The sequence below is a fragment of the Castor canadensis genome, chromosome 15 (genome assembly GCF_047511655.1).
Source record: "Castor canadensis chromosome 15, mCasCan1.hap1v2, whole genome shotgun sequence".
In the NCBI taxonomy this organism is placed as follows: Eukaryota; Metazoa; Chordata; class Mammalia; order Rodentia; family Castoridae; genus Castor; species Castor canadensis.
In genome coordinates this window covers 66,918,745-66,941,741 of record NC_133400.1, presented here as the reverse complement: position 1 = coordinate 66,941,741, position 22,997 = coordinate 66,918,745, and the positions used below count along the sequence as shown (strand labels likewise).

The window sequence follows — 22,997 nt, the reverse complement described above, 5'->3', positions numbered from 1 at the left end:
TCATGCTCAGTAGAGCTCAAGGCCAAGGGGGTCATCCCCAGGGAAGTGCAGCATTAGAGCACTTCTGGTTCAGCACTTGGTATCACTCGGAATGACAGAAAGTCCTTACCACAGGCTTCTAAGTCAAGTAGAAGACTAAGGTTAGTGTCACTTCCGCATGATTAATAGCCATTAATTACTTTCATTTAAAAGAATGAATTAAATTAGTAATACTAAATAGTCATTAAGAATGGAAATTTCTAGACTCTGAACATGTAGATCAAAATTGTTCAGTACAAATATAATGCAACCCACATTTGTAATGTAAAACTTTTCAGTCACTGTATTAGAAATAAAATGAAGTAGTTAGTATTAATTTTAAGAATATATCTTGTTTTTCTAATCAAAAAATTATCATTTCAACACACATTTTAACAACTTATTGAGATATGTTATATTATTTTTTCATACTAAGTCTGTGAAATCTGGTACATATTTTATACTTACAGCACATTTCAATTTGGAGTAGTCATGTTTCATCTGCTAACCAGCCATATGTGTCCAGAGGCTACTTTATTGGAAAGTAGAGGACTAGATTTTTAAGGCTGAAGTTAGAATACTAGTTCATTTTTAATTTATCTTGATGAGAGATGTAGAATGGATGGCATATAATTATGGTTAGAATAATTAATAGATGTTTAAAATGACAACCAAATCTAAGGATATACAGCAAACCACCACTTAATCTTAAGAACGGAAATGTAATGAATATGTAGTTGATTGAATGCCAGGGAATAAGGAAAATACAAGCTGTTAGTACCTTCTATAATGTAACAAATAAAATCATAACCCACTAATCCAAAGGGAAAAGTAAAACTAATGAGCTTTGGTTGGAATAAAACCAATGGTGGAACCAGTTTGACCACACAAGCATTTCCTGTAGTCTCTTGTGGAACAGAATTAAGGGCCACCCTGTGGGACTGAGGGCAGAGAGCCAAAGGTCAAAACCCACATTTTCCAAATGTCAACTTTTATATGTTGCCCATCTGTTATTCTCTTAATGAAGCTTGGTGAAATGACAGGCTGGCTGGTAGGGTGTATGGTAGAGCTATTGTATCATGCTCCAGGTTATGGTAGGAATATCATGCATTTATGCAGCATTTAGCTTTTTCAAAGGGCATTTTCATTTATTCTTCCACAACTTAAAAAATTTGCATATATTATTTGTACAGTAGGGTTGCATGGTGATATTTCCATATGTGCTTACAATGTAATTTAATTAAATTCACCCCCTCCCACAACTTTCTAAAGCAAGTTTTACTAATTATGGCATACTAAACATGATATGGTCAAAAGTTTCTTTTCAACAGATGATTACTAAACAATCAGTAATCAAGGAATTATGTTGGGTTTCAAGAGATAATGGTAATTGTTACTTGAGATGTTAGGTATATATCTCACATAAATAAATCCTGAAGATAGCCATTTAAATCATTGGGTTTCAAAGTGATGTATTCAGGTCTGCTTCCAGGAAAAGGCATAAATCTTGCTTAGTCTGCTCCTTCATCCTTGATGTCTCCAGTTTGAGACATTGCTTCTTTTTACCTTGAATGAGTACAATGGGCAATTTTACCCATATTATAAATGTACCATTTTTATTGCTCCCAGAAACTTCTGAAATGTGTCATGTAATTACTTAACTTCGTAGCAAATTCATCCTGAAATCATATAAAATGGCCAAAAATTCAACCTTCTCATATTTATTCTCTAACATTATGTTTAGCTATTGTTTAAACCAAAATTACAAGTGTGAGTTATCTCCTTTTTGGGCCACAATTTATTGCAACAATTTTTTCTCAAAATACAATATTAGTAGTGTAGGCAGTTCAATATGAACACCCTCAACTGAATTGGTTTCTTTCTCATTCAGCTCTGCTTGCTAGCCTATATTCCTTTTCTCAATGAATGCCATCATTATCCAATAATATTCCTAAATTTAAACCGACCTGTTTCATACTAAAATTACAAAATGTGTTTGTTATAAGACATCAAGCATTCTTAGTTAAACTGAAAATGAATTCAATAGCCTTGTGTAATTTTTTGAAAACTCTTTGGAGGTTAGAAAACTGTAAGATTAAAAAAATTTCCTCAAATCCTATTGTAATTTTTTCACTTTCTTTTCTCTATCCTGACCACAGCTGACACAGCTCAGGCCACCAGTCACTTAATCATCAATATGTGTACTTGTCTGTGAATTTCATCTCATTCCATTTGCCCTCCTGTCTCCCTCCCCCAATTCATCTGTCTCACTTCTGCCAAAATGACCTAATTCAAATGAAAATGTGATCATATTACTGCCCTACTCAAATTCTTTTAATGACTGCCTATAGCCTCAGAAGTAAAATCTTTATGTGGCATGCAAAACCTTCATGATATAGTCGCTGCCTACCTTTCCTATTCTATTCCTGCTATTGTCCCTTTTTAAAATCCAGAAATAATGAGCTAGTTGGTAGATTCCAAAACAGGCTTTGTTATGTTTTTGCCATATGGGTGGCCAGCCCACCTGAAACACTGTCCATCTTCAGGTCTTATCTCTGTGTCTTTTTCCTTTAAGTTTCTCTCAAATTCAAGTCCTTTATTTACAGAAAGTGCGAGATAATAAATGCTGTTATCAGCGTCTCTGTGTTGTTGTGGTTGTATGCTAAGCTGTAGTAGATGACCAATACGAATAACTACGCCAGTATTCTTATATGATGTGTGTTGTCACTTTCAACACCACATGGTTTAATCCCCATGTTTCTCGAAACTAGGTTGAAGCTATTTTTCAGCTCAGGGTCTTTCACTGAAGCCTACCTTGCCTTTACCAGGCAGCCTGAGGCAGATCCTTTGTTAAAGCCACCGCCATTCTTTAGAACATCTTTCCATTGACTTATTTTTCATTCTGCTAATTACATGTCTCCAACCCAACTAGACTACTTTCTTCTTGAAGGTTGAAAGAATGAAGCTTTAAATTATGTTTGGATTTAATCTTTGGATAAAGTCGTTCATAGTTTGAGTCTGCAAGAGAAAACTAGTGTAACTAGCAATAGAATCTTGCCAATACCTTATGGCTGAATTAAATTAACATGAGGCTAGTGAGGTCATTACAAGCAATAAATTCAATTTCCTGCAATAAATATATCTTTCACTATTACTATTCTTATTTAATATACTAACAATGTAAACATTTTGTAAACTAAATGAGTATGCACATTTTGATCTGAGAAGTGCTGTCTTGATTTAGTGTTTTTAAAAAAGGCTTTATTGAGATATAATCCATGTATCATATAATTTACCCATTTACCATGTACAATCCAGTAATTCTTAGTATGTACATGGTACAACCATCACCACAATCAATTTTAGAACATTTTTGTCACATATAAAAGAAGCTATATAACCATATAGTAATTACCTTCATCCCCCTATTCCCATTCCTTTCTCCCCACGCCCTGATCCCAGATAGGCAGGAATGTCTACTTTCTGTCTGTCTATATTTACCTTCCTGGATTCATTTAGAAACCTATTTTCTATTTAATCACAATTATATGTATCTTTGACCAACATCTACCCTGCCCCCTTTAGCCTGATCTGGCCACCCAAGCCTCTTATATAGCCTCTGCTTCTATGAGATTAACTTATTTAGATTCCACACGTGAGTGAGATCATTCAGCATTTGCCTTTCTCTGCCTGGCTTATTTCACTTAATATATTAGTCTATAGACATGATCTATGCTTCATGGTCATCTATTTCAAAAATGTACTTGCTAACTTCACCAAACCCCTTAAGTCATTTATTGAATATGTACATAGAAAGTGAAGGATATTAACAAAAGTTTTCTCCTTGTGTGATCTGCAAGCATTTAGGCTTTGTATATGCTTATCCCAATTGATCTTCATAACAGCACTGACAGGCAGGTCTATCATCTTTGTCTTGTAAATGAGGGTGTTTCAAAATGGTATTTATCATTTCAACTGACTTAAAACCCTGGTGAATATAAAATGTGTAAGCCTTACTATTTTGGAGATTTTCTTGTGCTTTACAAATGTGTTTCTTAGCACATTTCTGTGCTTTCAAACTGAAGAAGTCTACGTGGTGGTACATATTTATTCTACCATAGTTCTTATGGAAGTAGTTGGCTTATAGTTCAGCTTGTTTTTATGATTCACAGCCTGACTCTTTTAATTTCACCTACAAGAGGAAGTATACTTATGTAGAGATACACTGTAAAGCAGCCTGGGCTTAATGATGCTCAATGGACCCATTACTTTCAGGTTACATATAGAGGTGGATAACTTAAGTAAAATTGTAGGAGAAATTTTTACTTACTTACTTTCTCCTATTCACTTTTTCTGTTTCTCTGGTGTACCACATTCACTGTCAGAAGGTGGCTCAAGCCTCCCATGGCTCTTGGCCTAGAGTTAGAAATCCTCTGGGCCTTTCTCATTAGCATAAATTAGTTGTAAAAAAGGGTTTTATTGTGATATTTCTGTACATGTTTATACTGTACTTTGATCAAATTCAGTCCTTCTTTTACTCTTTCTTAGCCCCCTTCCTCCCTTCCTCTTTAAAAGCACTGTCTCTTTCTCTCCCTCTCTTCTTTGCTGGTTGCCCCCCTGAAATAGTCCTCTTTTAACAATCATGTTGTGTTATCATTATCATCATTCTCATTATTATTTTTAGGTCTAGATTCCACACATGAGCAAAAATGTGATATTTCTTTTTCTGAGCTTGGCTTATCTTGCTCAACATGGCGATCTCCAGTTGCATCCATTTTCCTGCAAATTGTATAGTTTCATTCTACTTTATGGTTGAAAAATACCCTTTTGTTTTTTGCATTCATTGGTTTTTGGGCACGTAGGTTGATTCTATAGATTGGCTGTTGTGAATAGTGCTGCTCTAAACATGAGTTGTATTTGTTTTTGTTTTATATGTTGACTTACATTCCTTTGGATACATGCCCAAGTGTGGTATTGCAGCACTGTGATTTTCATATGGGCTGCACTAACTCACATTCCTACTAACAGTAAATAAGGATTTAATTTTCTCCACACCCTCCTCAACATTTTTTTTTAATGATAGTCATTCTGACTGGTGTGAGATGGAATCTTAGTGTCATTTTGATTTGCATTTCCTTTATGGAAGGACATTGGATATTTTTTCACGTATTGATCTGTACTTCTTCTATAGAGAATTGTCTGTTAAGTCATTTTCCCATTGATTAAGTGAATTATTTGTTCTTTCATTGCTTAATTTTTTGAGCTCTTTATATATTCTGAATATTAATCTTTTATCCAACAAAGAGCTTTCAAAGATTTTCTCCCATTGTGTCTGCTGTCTGTTTATTCTGGTAATCGTTTTGTTTGATGTGCAGAAGCTTCTCATTTGATTCAATCGCATTTGTCAATTCTCACTCTTATTTCATGAGCAATTAGAGTTCTGTTCAGAAAGGCATTGCCTATGCCTATGTTTTCAAGTGTTCTCTGTATGTTTTCCTTTAGTCGTTTCAAAGTTTTGTGTATTACATGAAGATCTTTGATCCATTTTGAATTGATTTTTGTACTGGGTGAGAGACAGAGATAAGTTTCAGTATGCTCCATATAGATATCCAACTTTCCAACATCATTTGTTGAAGAGACTGTCGTTACTCCAATGTTTGTTTTTGGCACCTTTGTTGAATATCAGATGGCTCTAGCTGTGAGGGTTTATGTCTGGATGTTCTATTCTATTCTGTTGGTCTATGTGTCTGTTTTTGTGCCAGTACCATGCTGTTTTTGTTACTATGGTTCTGTAACATGCTTTGAAGTCAGATATTGTGATACTTCTGCATTGCTCTTTTGGCTCAGGATTACTTTGACTATTCAGGGTCTCTGGTGCTTCCAAATGATTTTTTGGATTGATTTTTATATCTCTGTGAAAAAAATGACATATATGTCTGAAGGAAGGCATTGGGATTTTGGTGAGGATCCTATTGAATGTATAGATTACTTTTGGTAATATAACATTTTCACAGTATTAATTCTCTGATCCATAAACATGGGTGGTCTTTCTATCTTCTAGTGTCTTCTTCAGTTTCTTTCTTCAGCAGTTCATAATTTTTATTGTTGCATTGATCAGATCTAAGTGCTTTTTGCAGGAGTCTTTATGTATAAGGTCTTATTATCTGTAAACGGGGATAATTTGAATCATTCATTTTCTATTAATATCCCTTTTATGTTTTTCTCTTGCATTATTGCTCTGGTTAAGAATTCAAGCACTATATTAAATAAGAGTGGAGAGAGATGATACCCTTGGCTCATTCCTAACTTTAGAGGAAATTATTGCAGTTTTTTTTCCACTTAGTATGATGTTGACTACAGGTTTGCCATGTATAGCCTTTATTATGTTGAGGTGCATTTCTTCTGTTTACTGGTTTGTTTAGGGCTTTTATCATGAAGAGATGTTCAGTTTTGCAAGAGTCATTCAGTATTATTATGTTGGGGTCTACCCCTGGCTTTAGATCCAGTAGTGTTTGTTTTATGAAATTGGGCTCACCGATGGTGTGTATATGTTTACAAGTGTTGTCTTCTTTATGGATTGTTCTCTTTATCAATGTGAAGTGACATTCTTTTTCTTCTAACTAATTTTTTTTTTGAACTCTGCTTTATCACTTATGAGTGTAGCTACTCTTTCATGCTTTGTACTCCATTTGCTTGGAATATCTTTTTCCAGCCTTTCACTTTAAGACTGGTTTGTCTTTGCCAGTGAAGTGCATTTCTTATAGGCAACAAATGATTGGGTCTTGCTTTTTAATTCAATCTGCCAGTCTTTATTTTTTTATTGGAGAATTGAGACCATTAACATTCAGAGTTCTTATTGAAAAGTACATAGTAATTTCTGTCATTCTGTTGTTTTTTTAATAAAGTTTAATACTTTCCTAATCTCATTTACTTAGCTTCTCATCTAGTGAGATTTATTCTTTCTCTTATTTTCCTGGTTGCATTTATCTTCCTCTTCTATGTATATAATTCCTTTAAGTATCTTCTGCAATGCTGGCTTAGTGATTATAAATTCCTGTAGTTTTTGTTTATTATGGAAAGTTTTTATTTCTCCTTTAATTATTATGTATAGCGATCTAAGTTGACACTTACTTTCTTTCAGTGGTTGAAATACTTTCACTCCATGCCTTCATTGCTTTTAGAGTTTCTACTGAGAAATCTGTTATTTTAATCAGTTGGCCTTTAAATGTTTTTTTGGTGCTTCTTTTCAGCTTTCAGTGTTCTTTTCTTATTACCTGTATGAAGTATTTTAATTATAATATGCTTTGGAGAAGTTCTTTTCTGGTCCTGTTTGTCTGGAATCCTAAAAGCTTTCTATCCCTGGATGACCATCTCTTTTTCAACATTTGGGAAACTTTCTGCTATTATTTTATTGAATATGTTTTTGATGATTTTAGTTTAGACCTCTTCTTCTAAAATGTCCATGTTTTATAGGAATTGTCTTTGTCCCAGTGGTTTTCCATATTCTGTTTGTACTTTCTAAATGTTTTTACCTTTACCTGAATGTTTTATTTCCTCTACTTTATCTTCAAATCCTAATAGTCTATCCTCAACTTGGTCTAGTCTATTAGTGAACCTTTCAACTAAGATTTTTATTTGCGATATTGAGTTTATGATTTCCAAAATTTTGATTTGCCTTTTGTTCAGTACTTATTTTTATTGAATTCCTTGTTCATACCCTGCATTGTGTTCCTTATTTCATTTAGCTGTTTATTTTTTTTCTCTTTGAATTCATTCAGGTGTTTATACATGTCTTCCTTAATTCACCCACCATTCTTATCATGATTCCTTTGAGTTCATTACTTGAGATTTCATCCATTTCACTATCATTCAATTCCTTTATTTTAGAATTGTTGACTTTTCAAGGAATCATGTTGTCTTATTTTTTTTAAATATTTTTTATGTTTTTGCATTAGGATTTGTGCAACTGAGATCAAAATAATTGGTTGGAGCTTTTATTCATCTATAGTCTTTCAGTTGCAATATTCTCAGTGTTCTGGCAGGACTGAGTAGTGGCAGGGTCGATGTGCAATTTCCCACCACTGGCCTAGGGGTATAGCTCAACAATAACAAAACCACCAATTCAAAACTAAACCAGATATTTAAATGAAGTAAGGAATAATTGGAAACTTCACCTACACTCCCCATTAAGTTATGTATAAATGGATTTAGGGTTCTTATAGGGTACATTAGGAGGTTAAAAAATATTAATGTTATAGGATTTAAGGAGTAGTGAAAATGAGAGTGGTAAGGGGAGCACAAAGGAAAAAGAAAGATGTAGGAAGGTGAAGTGCATGGGATGAGAATATAGGAAATAATAGTGTGTGGGAATAAAATATAATCATGGTGAAGAAAGACAATGTAGCCAGGAAGATTAAAAATTCAGGAAAAATTAAGAATGATTAAAAGAAGAAAGTAAAAGAAATAAAAATCAGAAAAATAAAATGAAAAATAAAAGTCAGTACTTCTTTGCTCAGGAGGGGAGTGTATACCAGCTATGCACCATCAGTGCAGCCGATGTTCTCCTCCAGCCTCTCACCCTCAGTGTTCTGTCTGTGCTTGGCCCCATGCGTTCACTGCCGGTTCCCTCCTAGGCCTGGGATTGTCTGAGAGTCCCCTGAGGGTCAGCCTGAGTATATGGCTGTCAGTGGTCGATTAGGTCTCTGGGCCACTGGTAGTGAGTAGAGGTGGTTTGGGGCAGGTCATGTGGAGTAGCAGCAATTCCACAGGATGGGGCTGCTCTGGGGTATGGCTGCTTGGTGGTTGTGGTGGGGGTTGCTCAGCTCAAGCCATGTGTGGCAGCAACTGAGGGGGCAGCCTCCATGTGCAGGTAATGGGTCAAGGTGCACCCTGCTAATATGCCCCCTTCTTGAGTCCATCCATATGCCTGCTCCTTGCCCTGGATGGGTAACTCAGCACTCTGGAAAGCTCTTGATCATTTGCAAGTGAAGTTTGTCCTCTTTCCCCTATCCTCCCAGGCTAGTGCTCTTTTTACAGCTTGGTGAACAGCTAGCTCTTGCCCTGTGGGGTGGTGGGTCTAGGGATAAAACAGGTTTGGATGTTCTCCATTGACTTTGGCTTCTTCTGTAGCTTGCCCTGTATCTGCAGTGCTTTGTGGTGGACAGGGGATTCAGGCTCTGCTTAGTGCCATGCCAGCAGTGAAGTTTGGCATCTTCCCCCAACCACTGAGCTAATGCTTTACTTATTTATTTATTTTGGTGGTACTGAGGTTTGAACTCAGGGCCTTGCACTTGCTAGGCAAGTGCTGCATCACTTGAGCCATGCCTCTAGCCTAATGCTTTGTTTACAACATGGCATGTTGCCAAGTCTTGCCCCATAAGGCAGCAGGTCTAGGGATTAAGTGTCTTAGAGTGCTCTCCACTGCATTTGCCCACTCCTTTGGCTTTCCCTGTGCACATGGCTCTTTGCCCTGTTCAGGAGACTAAGGCTCATGTTGGCTCTGGGATGTCTGTTTGCTATCTTTCCCTTATCCTGCCAGGTTAGCATTCTGTTTACAACATGCCAACTGGTGTGTGACTATCTCTTGCCACACAAATACACAGTGGGTCTAGGTATGGAGTTGGTTGGATCCTGCTCAGTAGAGATTGCCTGCTCCTGGAGCTAACCTGTGTAGGGGGCGGGAATCAGGATTCAGGGCTACTCTAGGCTCCAACCAATTGAGGCCTTCCCTTTGTTTCTTTCATAGGTCAAAAGTTCCATATTTTTCTACTTCTTCTGGTCTATCCTTTAACTAGTGGCCTCCCCTGCCTTTTTAAATTGCCTACCTTTCCTTATAGCCATATGCCTTAGGTTTTATTTCAGGTCTGTGGAAATACTGGAATGCAGTAAGTATTTTTATCTGCTATCTCATTTCTCTCCATGGGATTCTTATTAGTGCATTTATCAGTGAAAATAAACAAGATTTTTGCATGCCTCATGGAGTTTATCCATACAAAAACACTCAGACTTCATTGGAATTTTTCAGTAGTTTTTAATAATCCAATAGCCAGTTTCTTTAAATAGCTGTTGTTTTGGAAGAATGAACTTGCTTCCTAAGGTGGCAGTCATGATAATGGTTTTGACAGTGGATTCTGAAGATGATAGACTAGGTCCACTGTTCACTGTCTGACTGGGCTTGGAAAACTCACATAAACTACCCCATGTCTTCCTCTCCATTATCTGAAAAATAACCTTAGTTAGTAATTATAGGAATGTTACATTTTGTGTGTATTGCCTTTATCACTCTTATTAGCTGAAATTACTGCTGGAAGGAAATTAATCAGACAAATTAGTATGCTTATTCATGAAACCTAGATTACAGTAAACCACAAGATTAAGACTAATGAAACAATTACTTATTTAATCATTATTGAAAATGGGAACATTGCTCAGACATCTGACAGTAACTATAGCAAGCTTTGGAAGGAGACAAGTGAATGTGTTTTTCTTGACTGCTTGTTCATGAAAGTAAGATTATTATCATATTATCACCTGCTGGAGTTTTGCTTTCATGTTCGACACTTTTACTGACAAAAGGTCTCTTCTTATAAAAGAAAAGAGAAATCCAATTTCCCCAGTAAACTTCTTTCCTTGAAACTTAAGTTATCCTGACTCTGACATTTCAAAAATTAAGATGTAATAAGTCAAGGCTATAGAAACTTAATATGGTCATGATACCTTTCCTTTTTTAAAAAAAAAAAAAAAGAATAAACATGGTATTAGAAGTAAGATGATTTACCTAATTTTTTAAATAAAAATTTTAATATAACTTAATTTTTTTTAAATCAAAAGGTATAGGCTTATATGAAAATGCATAAACTTCTCCATGTCATTGTACCAGCTTCCTGGTGCTCAGAGATAATTGTTCTACTTTTCCATTTTCTAGAAGTTGCTCATGTTGGATGCTTTTTTATTTCTCAACTTTAGATGTTAGTACATTGTTAGTGATTTTTCTGCTGTAATAGCTGAAGGTATTAGTTGCATTACTTCCTACATCCTATTCTCTTTCCTAAAACATTTTGATTAATAACTTTATTACTTACCTTTGAAAATAGAAATATTATATTTGAAAAGTCTTAAGTTTTGTACCATCAAACCCATATACTATCTCCTGATTTTCCACATTTGTAAGGTAGGAATATCAACATTCCTAACATTTTCTTACCCTGCTTTCCTCTGTATCTGGGTTGTGGGATAAAATATAGGACACTCAATTAAATTTGAACTTCAAATAAACAATAATGAATTTCTTTAGTGAAAGTGTGTACCAGATTTGCATGATGAATATTTATATTTAAAATTTTTTCATTTGTAAAATAGAAAACAGATGTTACTTAATTAATTACTCATGAGTAAGAAGAATTTGTTGAGGTGATACTAAAAATAAGTCCATCAATTCATTCTGTATAACCCCAAAAGTCCTAGGAATCTAGATATCTCTAGGTTTGGCTTAGGGAGTATAGTTGAAATTAGGAAGATTTCTAGAAATTTCTATTTAAGGAGCAGGTAGACATCTAGATCATTTTTCCTAAGCCTGGGGAGAATTTTGTGTGTCACTTTAGCAAAGAAGAAGTCCCCATTTCTTTCTTTCAAAGTCAGTGGAGAGAGGTTCATCAGGAAAAATCCCCTGTTCTGTTTTGGGGGTTTTCTGACCTGTCCTCTCCTGCTTTGGGGCTCTCAGAATGCAGATCACAGGCCACATTTGGCAGGAGCCTAGAAGGTTACCTTTTTTGGGTCAAAATACTGGCCCAGAAGAAAAGACTTTATAAAAACTTTCATGAGGATACTTCAAGCCAAATAGCAGGATCCATCCCTACCTTATCATTCATCATTAGGGCTATCAGCCCACAGCTGCTGTTACCCAGAGTTTTAATTCTATTTTAGGATGGCATACTTAAGAAAATCCTGGCCAGGGAAAATCAGGAATTTGAAATCCCTAATATAAAAAAGGAAGAGACAAAGGGAAAAAGTGGGAGTGGAAAACCTAGAGGAATCCAAGTGGAAAAAGAAAGTACATAAAACTTGAAATTTCACTTCAAGTTCTCAATAAGATAAGATACTGTATTTGAAACAAGAACAGGGTCCTTTAACAAACAAGCATCTCTCAAACAAGAAAGAACATTTGCCAACTATAAACAGAATAACAGAAACCTTATGATCAATCAAACATTTAGAATATAATATATTCCAAAGGCAATATTTCCAGAAGTATCACTGAAAGACAAAAAGATGAAAACCTGTTTCCGAAAGACATAAGTGACTATTCCGAGTTCCCAAAAGGAAAACTGAATGAAGTGGAAAAGTTATTCTAGAACTGATAGATCATAAGTTTTCAGATCGAGGTCACCAAGAGCCTGGAAAACTCATGAAAAACATCAGTGCATGAACAATGGATCATGAAATTTTATCAGAACATCAGAAATGAGGAAAAGAAAATCTGAGAATGTGAGAGGCAAAGAAAAAGAAGAGGAGAAGGAGAAAGAAGAGTATTATAGAAAAAACAGAAAAGCAGTGGCTTGTGCAACAGAATCTTTTCTCATTATTGGAAAACTTTAAACAATCTAAAAAACTAAAGAATCAAAAAACAGATGTGTAATATTTTGTTTCATAAAAAACAACTAAAGGAGATAAAAATGGTTATTTGTGTGGGTTAGGACCTAAGAATACAGAAAAATGGAGAAGATAACTGTTTTGTTTCCCATGATGTATTTGACTTTAAAAATATGTCTATGTATTACTTTGGCGAAAGTAAATAAATAATTCAATGAACAAATAAATATATAGAAACATTGTGTGTTTATTTCCTTACAGAAAAGAGGGAAAGAGTTGAATTAAGCCTTAGTATGGCATCAGAGTAGTTCCAAGTATAAAAACATGCACATTTATCAGCTTACAAAAAACTATGTTGTATTTTTTGGAACCAATCACAGAGTATAACTTGCAAACTTATAACATTCAGGAGGTAAAATATGAATATGGCAGGTTTTTTCTTTGTGTTCATAGCTATAAAGACTTGGTATGAAGTAGCAGGAATAGTATGATGGGAGGAAAGCAGGGATACCATAAGGTTGCCATAGTCCTAGGGATCATAGATAGTGATGACTGTTTCTTGAACTTGATTTTTAAAAGCCTTGGAAATATGTCATCAGTGAAATGAGAACTACACTGCTGCACTTTGCAGATCAAGACAGTTGGTTAGGACTGAACTATTTGGCATGATCATCACAGCCACAAAAAGTCCTGTTTTTATTTGGTTGCATCCTGAGGCAAATGAAAATAACCAGAAGAAAAGGAAGAAGAAGAACAACCCCTCTGTCTTCTTGTATGCAAGATATAGAATAGGTCCTGTTTAAGATACTTCATACACATAGACCATGCCACATATGTATGTCAAGGCAATGAGAATTAAATATAGTTACTCGTGCACATATGGCACAAAAAATGTGCCAGACTTCCAGGAGATATCACAGTTTGGCTAACCATGTGCCAAGCCAATAGAATTAAACTTCATAGGGTTTCTAAGATACCACTAACAATGCAAAGTTAAGTTACCCTAACAAAATTACAGGATTCAGTTCAAGAAAGATAATGGCTTTACTTTACTATGTCTGCATCACACTACCTTCAGTGTTGTGAGATATGGATGTGGAACTGGGACACACGCTGAGTAAAGAAACACTAATTGTGAGGAAAATCAAAACTAGATTGTATGAGGAACAGAAGAATCAAGGATGTAAGCCCGGGGAAAGGAAGACTTATAAGAGCACAGCATGGCTACCTTGCCATATATTAGGTACTTTTGTATAGAAGGAATGGATTCCATTTTAATTTTTTCTGAGATTGGAACTGACACATGGATAGAAGTTACAGGAGACATTAGACAAAAGTAATTTCTAATGAGTGTGAGTGACAGAACTCTGTTTCTCAATTACCTACTGACTCTTCATTAGAAGAAGTGTTCACAGTGCAAGATCATCATCCACTAAGTACTTTGAGAGAGGATTCCCATATTAGAATAGAGGTAGAGTCAACTGCGATTTAATATCTGCCCTAGATCTAATATTCTAGGTGCTAAGAAATGTCAATCTTGAGATTCAGTCACCAAATATATATTAATCAATAAATAAATGTTGGTCATCTTCTGTGTATCCGTAAAAAAATACTTTGTTCCTGCCTCTTGAAATGATACATCCAACAGAAGTGCTAAGAATTAAGTAGATAATTGCATAAATAACTGGTTTAATTACTAAATTTAATTGTAATAAGAATTCAGAAAAAGAAAATGTTTTTATGACAATATAATTCAGAGTCTATTGGAGGGGAAGGGAAGGAAGTTTCTTTGTTTTTGGTGGGACACTAGAGTTTCAACTCAGGGCTTTGCCAAGCAGTCACATGCAAAGCAGGCATTCTCCAGTCCATTTTGTTCAGGTTATTTTTGGAGATGGGGTCTTATGAACTGTTTTCCCTGCTGGCCTCAAACTGCTATCCTCCTGATTTCAGACTCTCAAGTGACTAAGTTTATAGGTATGAACCACCCACTCCCAGGTGAAAGTTCTTCCTTAGCACTCAGCCTCCCTTAAAACCTTTCTGATTCATTGGTGTGCTATGGATATTGGTTGAGGATTGATTTTTTTTTTTTCTCATTGAAAAGTTCTCCCTGAGCCACATATTATTTGATTAGATTTGGGTTCATACTTTGGCTCTTTTATTTTGTTTGAGTGATTTGTTTTTGTTGGCTCTGACACCAGAGCCCACTGCTCAATACTCTGAGCTATACCATAGAAGTGAAATTCCTTCCTTAACCTTGACTTTAAAGCTCAAAATACTATTGTTTAAATGTCACCTCTAAAACCATGGAGTGGAAGAACAATGACTCTAGAAGTAAATGCACCCATCCTTGTGAATGTATTACAGAATCTACAGAGTGAAATATTTTATCTAAATTAAAGATGGACTCTCACAAAGCTTCAAAGCGCTGATGATCTGAAAGGAGTAGCCAGTGCTTAAATGCTGTGAGTGGTGACCACTCTTGTGTCTGTAAAAGATTGGCTGATCAGATAAAACCAGGCAGTGACTGGAGGGATGACTCGAGCCACTCAATCTTTTGAAATTTCTAAGGCGTTTTGCAAGTGGAAAATCTACATTCACATACTATATAGGCAGATCTTTACATAGGCTGAATGAATTTAGCTGGCCCAACAAGCTGCTCCATTTGACAATGACCAATTCAGTGTCTGAGAAACATCGGCATGTTTCACATCTCAGAGATATCCATCATGCCTGCCCAGAGTCAAACTGAACATGTCTATGTCTGTGAGGTAAGTTATTGAATCGATAATGTTGGTTAGCTTTGAATCAGTTAAGAAATACAACATTGTACAATAGCATTCAGCATGGAATCAAAGGAGGACCATGCAATCAGAAGGGGTCACCTAAACCATTCTTGAGTGAGGGTGTAGTTTCCATAGTGTGACTTGTGGTGAGACACTTAAATGGTAACTTCTGTTTAACACCTGTGGATAGTGCAGCTGCTGTGAGCGTATGGCAATTGCTTGGACCTTCTTAATAAGAGAATTTACAAAATAGTCTCTAACTTAAACTGAGAGTTGTGTATTTGTCATTGAAAGCTTTTATATTCAAAGTCTTGCTTTTAATTTTATAAAGAATTATTTGGCTACAAAATACTGGCCTAGCAAAGATATTTCATGAATGAAACAAAGGAATCTCTTTAATTTATCCTGAATTATATAAATAAGGCAAAATGAGAGCTAGGAAGAAGCAAATATGAAGATTTATCTCCCAGTGATTCCACATTCCACATTTGGTCTTTGAGCAAACATTATCTATAAATGCCACAAGAACTCTTCTGTAACAGACTTCAGAATAAAATACCTTTGAAAATAAACAAAATTTGATTAAAATGACATCAAACTCCATAAAGACTTTATTATAGAAATTATACAACTTCTGAACATGAAATATATATAAACTACATGAATTAGTCTCAGTTTCAATCATTTATCCTATATCCAAGAATGTATTTCTCAGCAAATATTAAGCATATTCTTGAAAAATGAAAATAGTGCACATTGAGGGCTTACTATGTTCTTGGCACAATTAAACTCTTTCTCTCTCTCATCTCATTTAACATTGCCAAGAACCCTCTGAAGTAGGTGCTACTATGATTCCCGTTATGGATAACAAAACTGACTCTTAGAGAAGTAAATAGACCAAGTTTTTTTTTAAGATAGTTCATGTGTATATAAAACAGAATTTGACTTAAGTTATTTTGAGTTTAAAGCCTGGATGTTAAAGCCTGGGCCGCGGTGACTGATGGCGCCGGCGCCTTCAGGGTGTGGAGCGGGGCCTCCGCCATGGACCTGTTCGGGGACCTGCCCGAGCCGGAGCGCGCGCCGCGCACAGCTGCCGGTAAGCGGCGCGATGAAGGAGGGCGGCGGCTTGAGGCGGCTGCTCCGGGCCTGCTTCTGCCGCCTGCCCGGCTCCGCCATCTTCGCCGCGCAGAAGGACGAGCCGCCGCGTCCCTCGGCCCAGCGGAGGCCTCCCCGCGCCCGCAGCAGCGCGGGTCCTGCGTGCCTGCGAGCGCGGGAGGCGGGACGCGACCTCGGTGTCCGGAGACTTGCGTCGCGCCGTTCCTGTGCCTTCCGGGGTCGCGGGGCGGCGGGGACGGGCGTCCACCCGGTCGCTCGACCCGTCTTGTCCCGGACGCAGGTCCTGCGGCGGGGAGGCGGCCTGAGCTCCACACCCGGCACGATGGCCGCGCGGCCGGAGAACCGGCCACTCCAGTGTGGTTTGGCAAAACGCCTGAGCGTTTTTACGTGCAAAACGTTGATCCGGACGCTTAGTTGAGGCCTTGTTTCCAAGCCTGCCTTGATGGCAGAAAACCCCGAAAGGTGCAAACTCAAGTTCAGATTCCCAGCCCCACCGCAGCCCACTAGGTCGAAGTCCGTTATTAAATAAATGCCGGCCGGCGGGGTCTGGACCCCGCGGTTCGGGAACTCGTTGGTGCTGGGGGGAAAGCGGTGGTTTTGCGAGCGGCGGTGATGACCACCAAGTGGCAAGTTCACGCTGGAGGAGGGCTTGCAGTCCAGGGACACTGGGGACGGAGAGGGTGCCATTGGGCTTCCGAAGATGGGGAGACTCGCCGTTTGCAGCTCCTAGGCGAGGGAACACTGCGTTCGGATTGGAAGGCTCGGCTCTCCAACCTGCCCCTGGCATGCCCGTGTGGAGGAGGAGGTGGGCCTCGGCCACCAAGAAGGGATTGTTCTGCGCTCACCAGCGCCTGGGTTTGGCTTTTCGCGCGCATACTGCCAGTCAGTCTGTCGGGCCATTTTGAAGTTTTATCTTTTTGCCCTTGCTCCCCTTACTTCCCCCACGGGCCATTGTTGAGGGTACCAGAGCATCTGAACAACTGGGCCGTGTGTGTCTGTGACTTGGTTCAGCCATTCTTTTTCACAATAACTGCAGTTACACTTGTGGGTAAAACTGGCTTTGTCTTATCTGTCAGCGGGGTGCAATTTCTCTGTGTTTCAGGCTGAGGGTTGGATTCCCACGTGTACCACAAGCCTTTCACGGTTTTTGTCTTACTTTTCACCTGAAACTAATGTGGGGCTTCCTTGACAGGACACAAAACCTGACAACTCAGAGTCTTACAAGTTGGCACTTAGCAGCCTGTCTCCAGATACAGTGGGGAGAGCATGTCCTGTCACTGCTTCTTCCAGACTCCACTTCAGTCCTGGCTGATGGGGTGGCAGAGGGGCTGCTTGCTGCTTTAGCTCCACTTCCCCTGAGAGTGCCTTAGTGCACTCCCCATCTGCCAGGAGGATGCTGACACTGTCACGGCACATTATTTAAAATAACTTTAAAAAAAGAGGACTTGCTTTCAGAATTTGTAGATGACTGGAAATTGAGAGGGATAGACTAAAGTGAGTGACAAAATCGAGATCCAAAGATTATTGGTAAGTAGGTAGTTCGTTAAAACCAACAAGATGAACCATATTCCAGCACTGAAAGGCACTGGCAAGAGGAACATGAATTCGAGGACAGCCTGGACTATGTAATGAGACCCTGTCTAAAAACCAAAAATCTAAAAACTCCAACAACAAGAAGATGAGATATTTGACAGATCAAAAACCAATCAGAACCAAAACAATCAGAATTCACATTCTTGTGAAAATACTATGATTTTTTTAAAAAAATAATTTGCATACCAGTAAATCACATGGATTTTTAAAGTGATGGAATGCTAAGACTGAACATGGCCCTCACGCATGAAATGTACCGGGCACAATAAAACACCTAGTCATTTTCACAGTTCCCTCAAAAAAGTTGTGTGGGAAATGGAACCGACCGTTTAGTTTGAAATCCATCTCTTCACTTACTAGCCTGTGCCTCCAGGGGCTGTTGCCACAAGTGTAAAATAGGTGACGCCTCCTACTGTCCTTGTGTGCATTGAAGAGTGTAATACATGTGCAATGGAGCAGAGTCAGTGCTTTATACACATTAGCCATTACTTTGTGAGCTGTTAACTTTTAATAGACATTTAAAAGGGAAAAACGAAATGGATTTTGTAAAAAGCAAGAACTAAATGTTCAGAGAGGTAGGAGATAACTACAGTGTTCAGATCACATCAAGTGTGTTTTACTTCTTTTGGTTTTGTTTTCACTATCACATCTAATGTTCCTATCCTCAAGACGCTTAAATTTTTATGATCTGGTAAAAGAATGTAGAAAGAGTACATTGTTTTTCGGTATTGTACTAAATTAGTGGTTTTCATCCCAGTATTTAAGGGTTTGTTTGCTGAGTAAATAAAATTTTAAAGATCAGTCTGTCTTTTACCCTAAAGAAGTGTGTTTCTATCAGTCAAAAATGGAACTTTTCTGTCAGACCCACAAATATGTTGACTTGAGGTTCATTTGACAGCACCTTAGCTTTGGTTTTATAGGGAAGTTCACCACCAGCACATTTAAAATTAATGGTCAGCCTGGGGATATAGCTTAGTGGTATAGCATGTGCTTAGCATAAGAGGTCCTAGGTTCAGTCCCAGTACCACAAACAAACAAAATTAATGGTCAGCTGTCAAGAAACATTTGCTTGGCAAACTGTCTTAAAATATTTCTTCAGAGGGGGCTAGGGCATGGCTCAAGTGGGTAAGCGCCTACCTAGCAAGCGCAGAGCCTTGAGTTCAAGTGCCAGTAGCACCAAAAACAAAAATTTCTTTAAAAAATTGGAGATACAAACATAAAATAAAGGTTAAGATATTAGAAGAATAACTTTAGGGTTAAGCAAGAAAAAAGTCAGAAAAAGTTTTAAAAAATTACAAACTATTAGTATTTATAAAGCGGCACAACTAATTGACTGGAAAGCAATAAATTTAAGCTTGTCTTTGAACAAATTTCAAGCAAAGATTTGTTTGAAGTGGTTAATGACAAACAACAGTTACTTTGCTTTTGAGGTTTTATTTTTGTCATTTTAAAAATAAATTTAAAATGTATTAGGTGGCTTGAAATTGTATAGACCTTTTGTGAATGAAGTGGTGAATGACAAGAATATTTTGATGCTCTTGCATCAATGAGGTTTCTGATACAAAAACTAGGTTTACACAATGTTCATTATTTTGTCAGTTTATCATTGCAGTGTCCAAATTAATAACATAGAATTCAGACTGAAAAATAAAAGTCCTGTGCTTATTTCTAGGTAGAGCACATGTCAGTAGCTCAGTGTCTGCTATGTGGAAAGACCGAGAAAGTTTCTTCATCAAAACTTCCATGAATGTTTGATACCTGCTTATTTATTTTCTGCAGAAAGCAGCCTCTTGGTGTTTGATGCCCCAGAAGCAACTCTGTTGAGTTTGATTACAGAGAGATCTCCTCAAAAGAAGCCCAGCTGGATGCATCCTGCTTGTTGCCTTGCTCTTTTTCATGGAAAGAAAAGAGAAAGAAGAGCACTTTGTGGATTTGGTAATTGTTTGTAGCACTGGCAGAGCCTCAAATGATATTTGTTCTGTTACAGTGACTTCCAACAGGAGCCTTCATTTTTACTTCAGATGAAAGTTGGACAACATGCAAAGGCTTGGACTAAACACAGTCAGATGCTTTGAAATCCTAGTCATTGGTCTTTGTTTGTAAATACATTTTGCTGCTGTTACACTAGTGTCTAATTAAAATAATTTGTAAGAAAAAATAATGTGCTTTGTTTGGTTGTAGTTCTCTATTAAACATTTAAATAGAGAGCAGGTGATTATTAGAGGGGAAAAAAAAGTGCAAAAGTTTAGGATTAGCCTTGTTTGAATAACTATTAAGTTTTAATGATTCTGATAATGTGCTCAGTCTCTTAAAGGTTATGAGGCTGATATTTCTTCACTTTTTTGTGGTGAGAGAATTAGTTTAATCATTAGGGGATGTCACTGGGGAGCTCTTGCTCAAGGGTTTCTTTTGAGTTTATTCCTGGAAAGGAATGAAACTGGCAGGAAGAAGGGCAGTTTTCTGATGTGTCTGATGACCATTTCCAGGAAAGTCTGGATAGTCAAACCACAAGGATTCCTGGGCTCTATTGTAAACATTCCCCCACCCCCCCAAAAAAAAAATACAACCAAAAAAGTTCACCCATAACAATTGTTACACTCTTTTATAATATTGTCATATACAAAAATCTTTCTACAAGGAGTAAAATCCTGAGGATGCTAAAAAGAAATAAATCCTAATATTTGGCAAGTGAAAAACACTGTCTTGCACAGTATAAGGTCGTTCTGCCCCATTCAGTAGACTAAATGGTAGGGGAAACCATGCTAGATGTGAGAGAGCCTTTTTAACAAATTGTCTCTGATGTGATGGGACTGAATTTTTATTCCTATAGTCTGATTTCAATGATATTCTTAAAAATCAGTAATTTATATAGTCATTAAATACCTGAGACATTAAGTTAGAACAATGATTGTCTTGTTCATTTATTTATTTGGTTGTTTATCCATGCCACAAGCATTTGCTGGGCATCTTATTAGAGACAGACACAAGGTATTTGTGGAATAAGTGAGCAAAATAGCAATATTTGTACTTTCATGGAATTTTCAACCTTAATGAAAAAATATAGCATAATAGAAAAGGTTTTCTTGAATGTGGTACTTCATATGACGGAAGTAAAACATTTGGACAACTCTCAAACTCACTCAATCAAGATGTTTTTCTCTTGGTTGGAATGTGCTCATGTTAGTACATGTGTGCTCTCTCTTCTGATTCACTTGTGAAAACATTATCTTTTTAAACCACTTGGCAGATTTTGCCTCCTTTTGAGCCTTGATAACTTATGAAAGATTGAACTCTGGGCAGTGACTTTGTTGCCTTAATACCTATAGTAAGCAGTTACAGTACCTATTAGATTCCTTTCCTGACCCTGTAGAATTTGGAATTTACTCATGATTGCATAAAAGTATATCATCAGACTGCTTTTTAAAAATTTATTGTCCCTTTATGAAAAAACAATCAGGTATTTTGCATGAATTCATTGTGGAAATTCTTACTAATGAATCTGGAACTTATTAGTCAAATACTTGATATAATTGATCCACTTGAGGTCTCAAAAGAAAGATAGTTTTGATAGTTTGCAAAGTATTATAACACTGTTCTCATTTCATTATCAGATGTTACTGTGGAATGTACATGTGACCATGACCATTGGCATATAACATATTCATAACCTAGGATTACTCTAAACATACTACACAACTAGAGGGACACTACCCTGCCTCTATCTCCATGCTACACAAGTGTACAATTCATTCTGGAAGTGTTCCTGAAACTCGTTCTCCTGATTAGTGGAGAGGTCATCATGGAGTTGGCAACTTATATCTTTCCACGTCTCGTTTCTCTTCATCTAAATACGTCCCTACATTTTCAGATCACACGGTCTAGACCCTGGTAAGCTAAGTGACTTTCTCACAGTCTCACATCAATCTACATACTATATATCTCTGGTCCCCCAGAAGTGTCCTTCTTATAATTCCTGGGTCCTCAGGAATGTTTCCCATGGCCTCCCTGAGGCGAATGACACCGCAGTAACACCCCAGACATGCAGTTTAAAGGGTGTGATTTTGTTTCTCTAGCATTCACAGCTTATAAATTATACCAATTTTCTAGACCTCGAGACAAGGACTATCATATTCAGAGTGGCATTCAATTGTAAAGTTACAGGATTTCTTTCTTAATAATACAATATAAACTGAATATGCCTTTGAATATACCCATGGAGAAGTTTTTGAACAAGCCCAAATTAAGAAATTGTTGTCAACTCACAACTGTTTCTGGATGATGACTTCTTTTTCTACTTCTTGAATGGAATTTAATTTTGTTAGTATGCACATGGAAAGAGAAAGTTCTAACATTTAAGTCTCTTGATACTGCTAAACTTCCTTCCCTTAGAAGCCAATTTTACATATGAAGTCTGGAGGCCAGAGGGGCAAACTAGCAGTAAAGGCACAAGGAGCAATGCTTAACCTGGGTTAGAATAGAAATACAAAGCTCCTAAGATTTGGTCCAAACTTTGGTCTATTCAGATATTCATTTCCTATTTGTGTCCCTTTTATTTTTTTCTCTGTGCTCATTAGTCTGGCTAGGAAGTCACGTGGTTCATATATTTTGATGCTGTTAGGTGGAGTATAAAATTTCATGGCAATTATTACTAAGCAAATGTCCTTGTCCTGTTTCGTCATTTTTGCCCGGAATTAGGCATTACCCCAGTACTCTCTTTTGGTTATGTTGGCTATTGGCTAGTTACATTTTCATTTATCTTCATTTTTTTTGAGGTTCTTTTTTTTTTTTTTAAACCTTCAAAGACCCCTTGCATGTGTGTTTGGGTTCACCAGATAGGGTCCTTCCATAGTAAGCCCTTCTTATACTCAGATTCAATATATATGATTATGACCAAACAGT

At 37.2% G+C, this 22,997-nt stretch overlaps 1 protein-coding gene across 4 annotated transcripts in view; it reads left to right on the top strand.

Annotated features, from left to right (window-relative positions):
• Positions 1 to 20,259, top strand: part of LOC141410490 (cyclin-Y-like) — a 212,756-nt gene extending 192,497 nt beyond the window's left edge. For all 4 annotated transcript variants that reach the window (XM_074056395.1, XM_074056397.1, XM_074056398.1 and 1 more), the window contains exons 9-10: positions 9,880 to 16,485; positions 19,878 to 20,259. In XM_074056395.1, coding sequence (XP_073912496.1) covers positions 9,880 to 9,952 — 73 coding nt within the window. In that variant the 3' untranslated portion in view covers positions 9,953 to 16,485; positions 19,878 to 20,259. The remainder of the gene's footprint in view (positions 1 to 9,879; positions 16,486 to 19,877) is intronic.
• The last annotated feature ends 2,738 nt before the right edge of the window (positions 20,260 to 22,997 follow it).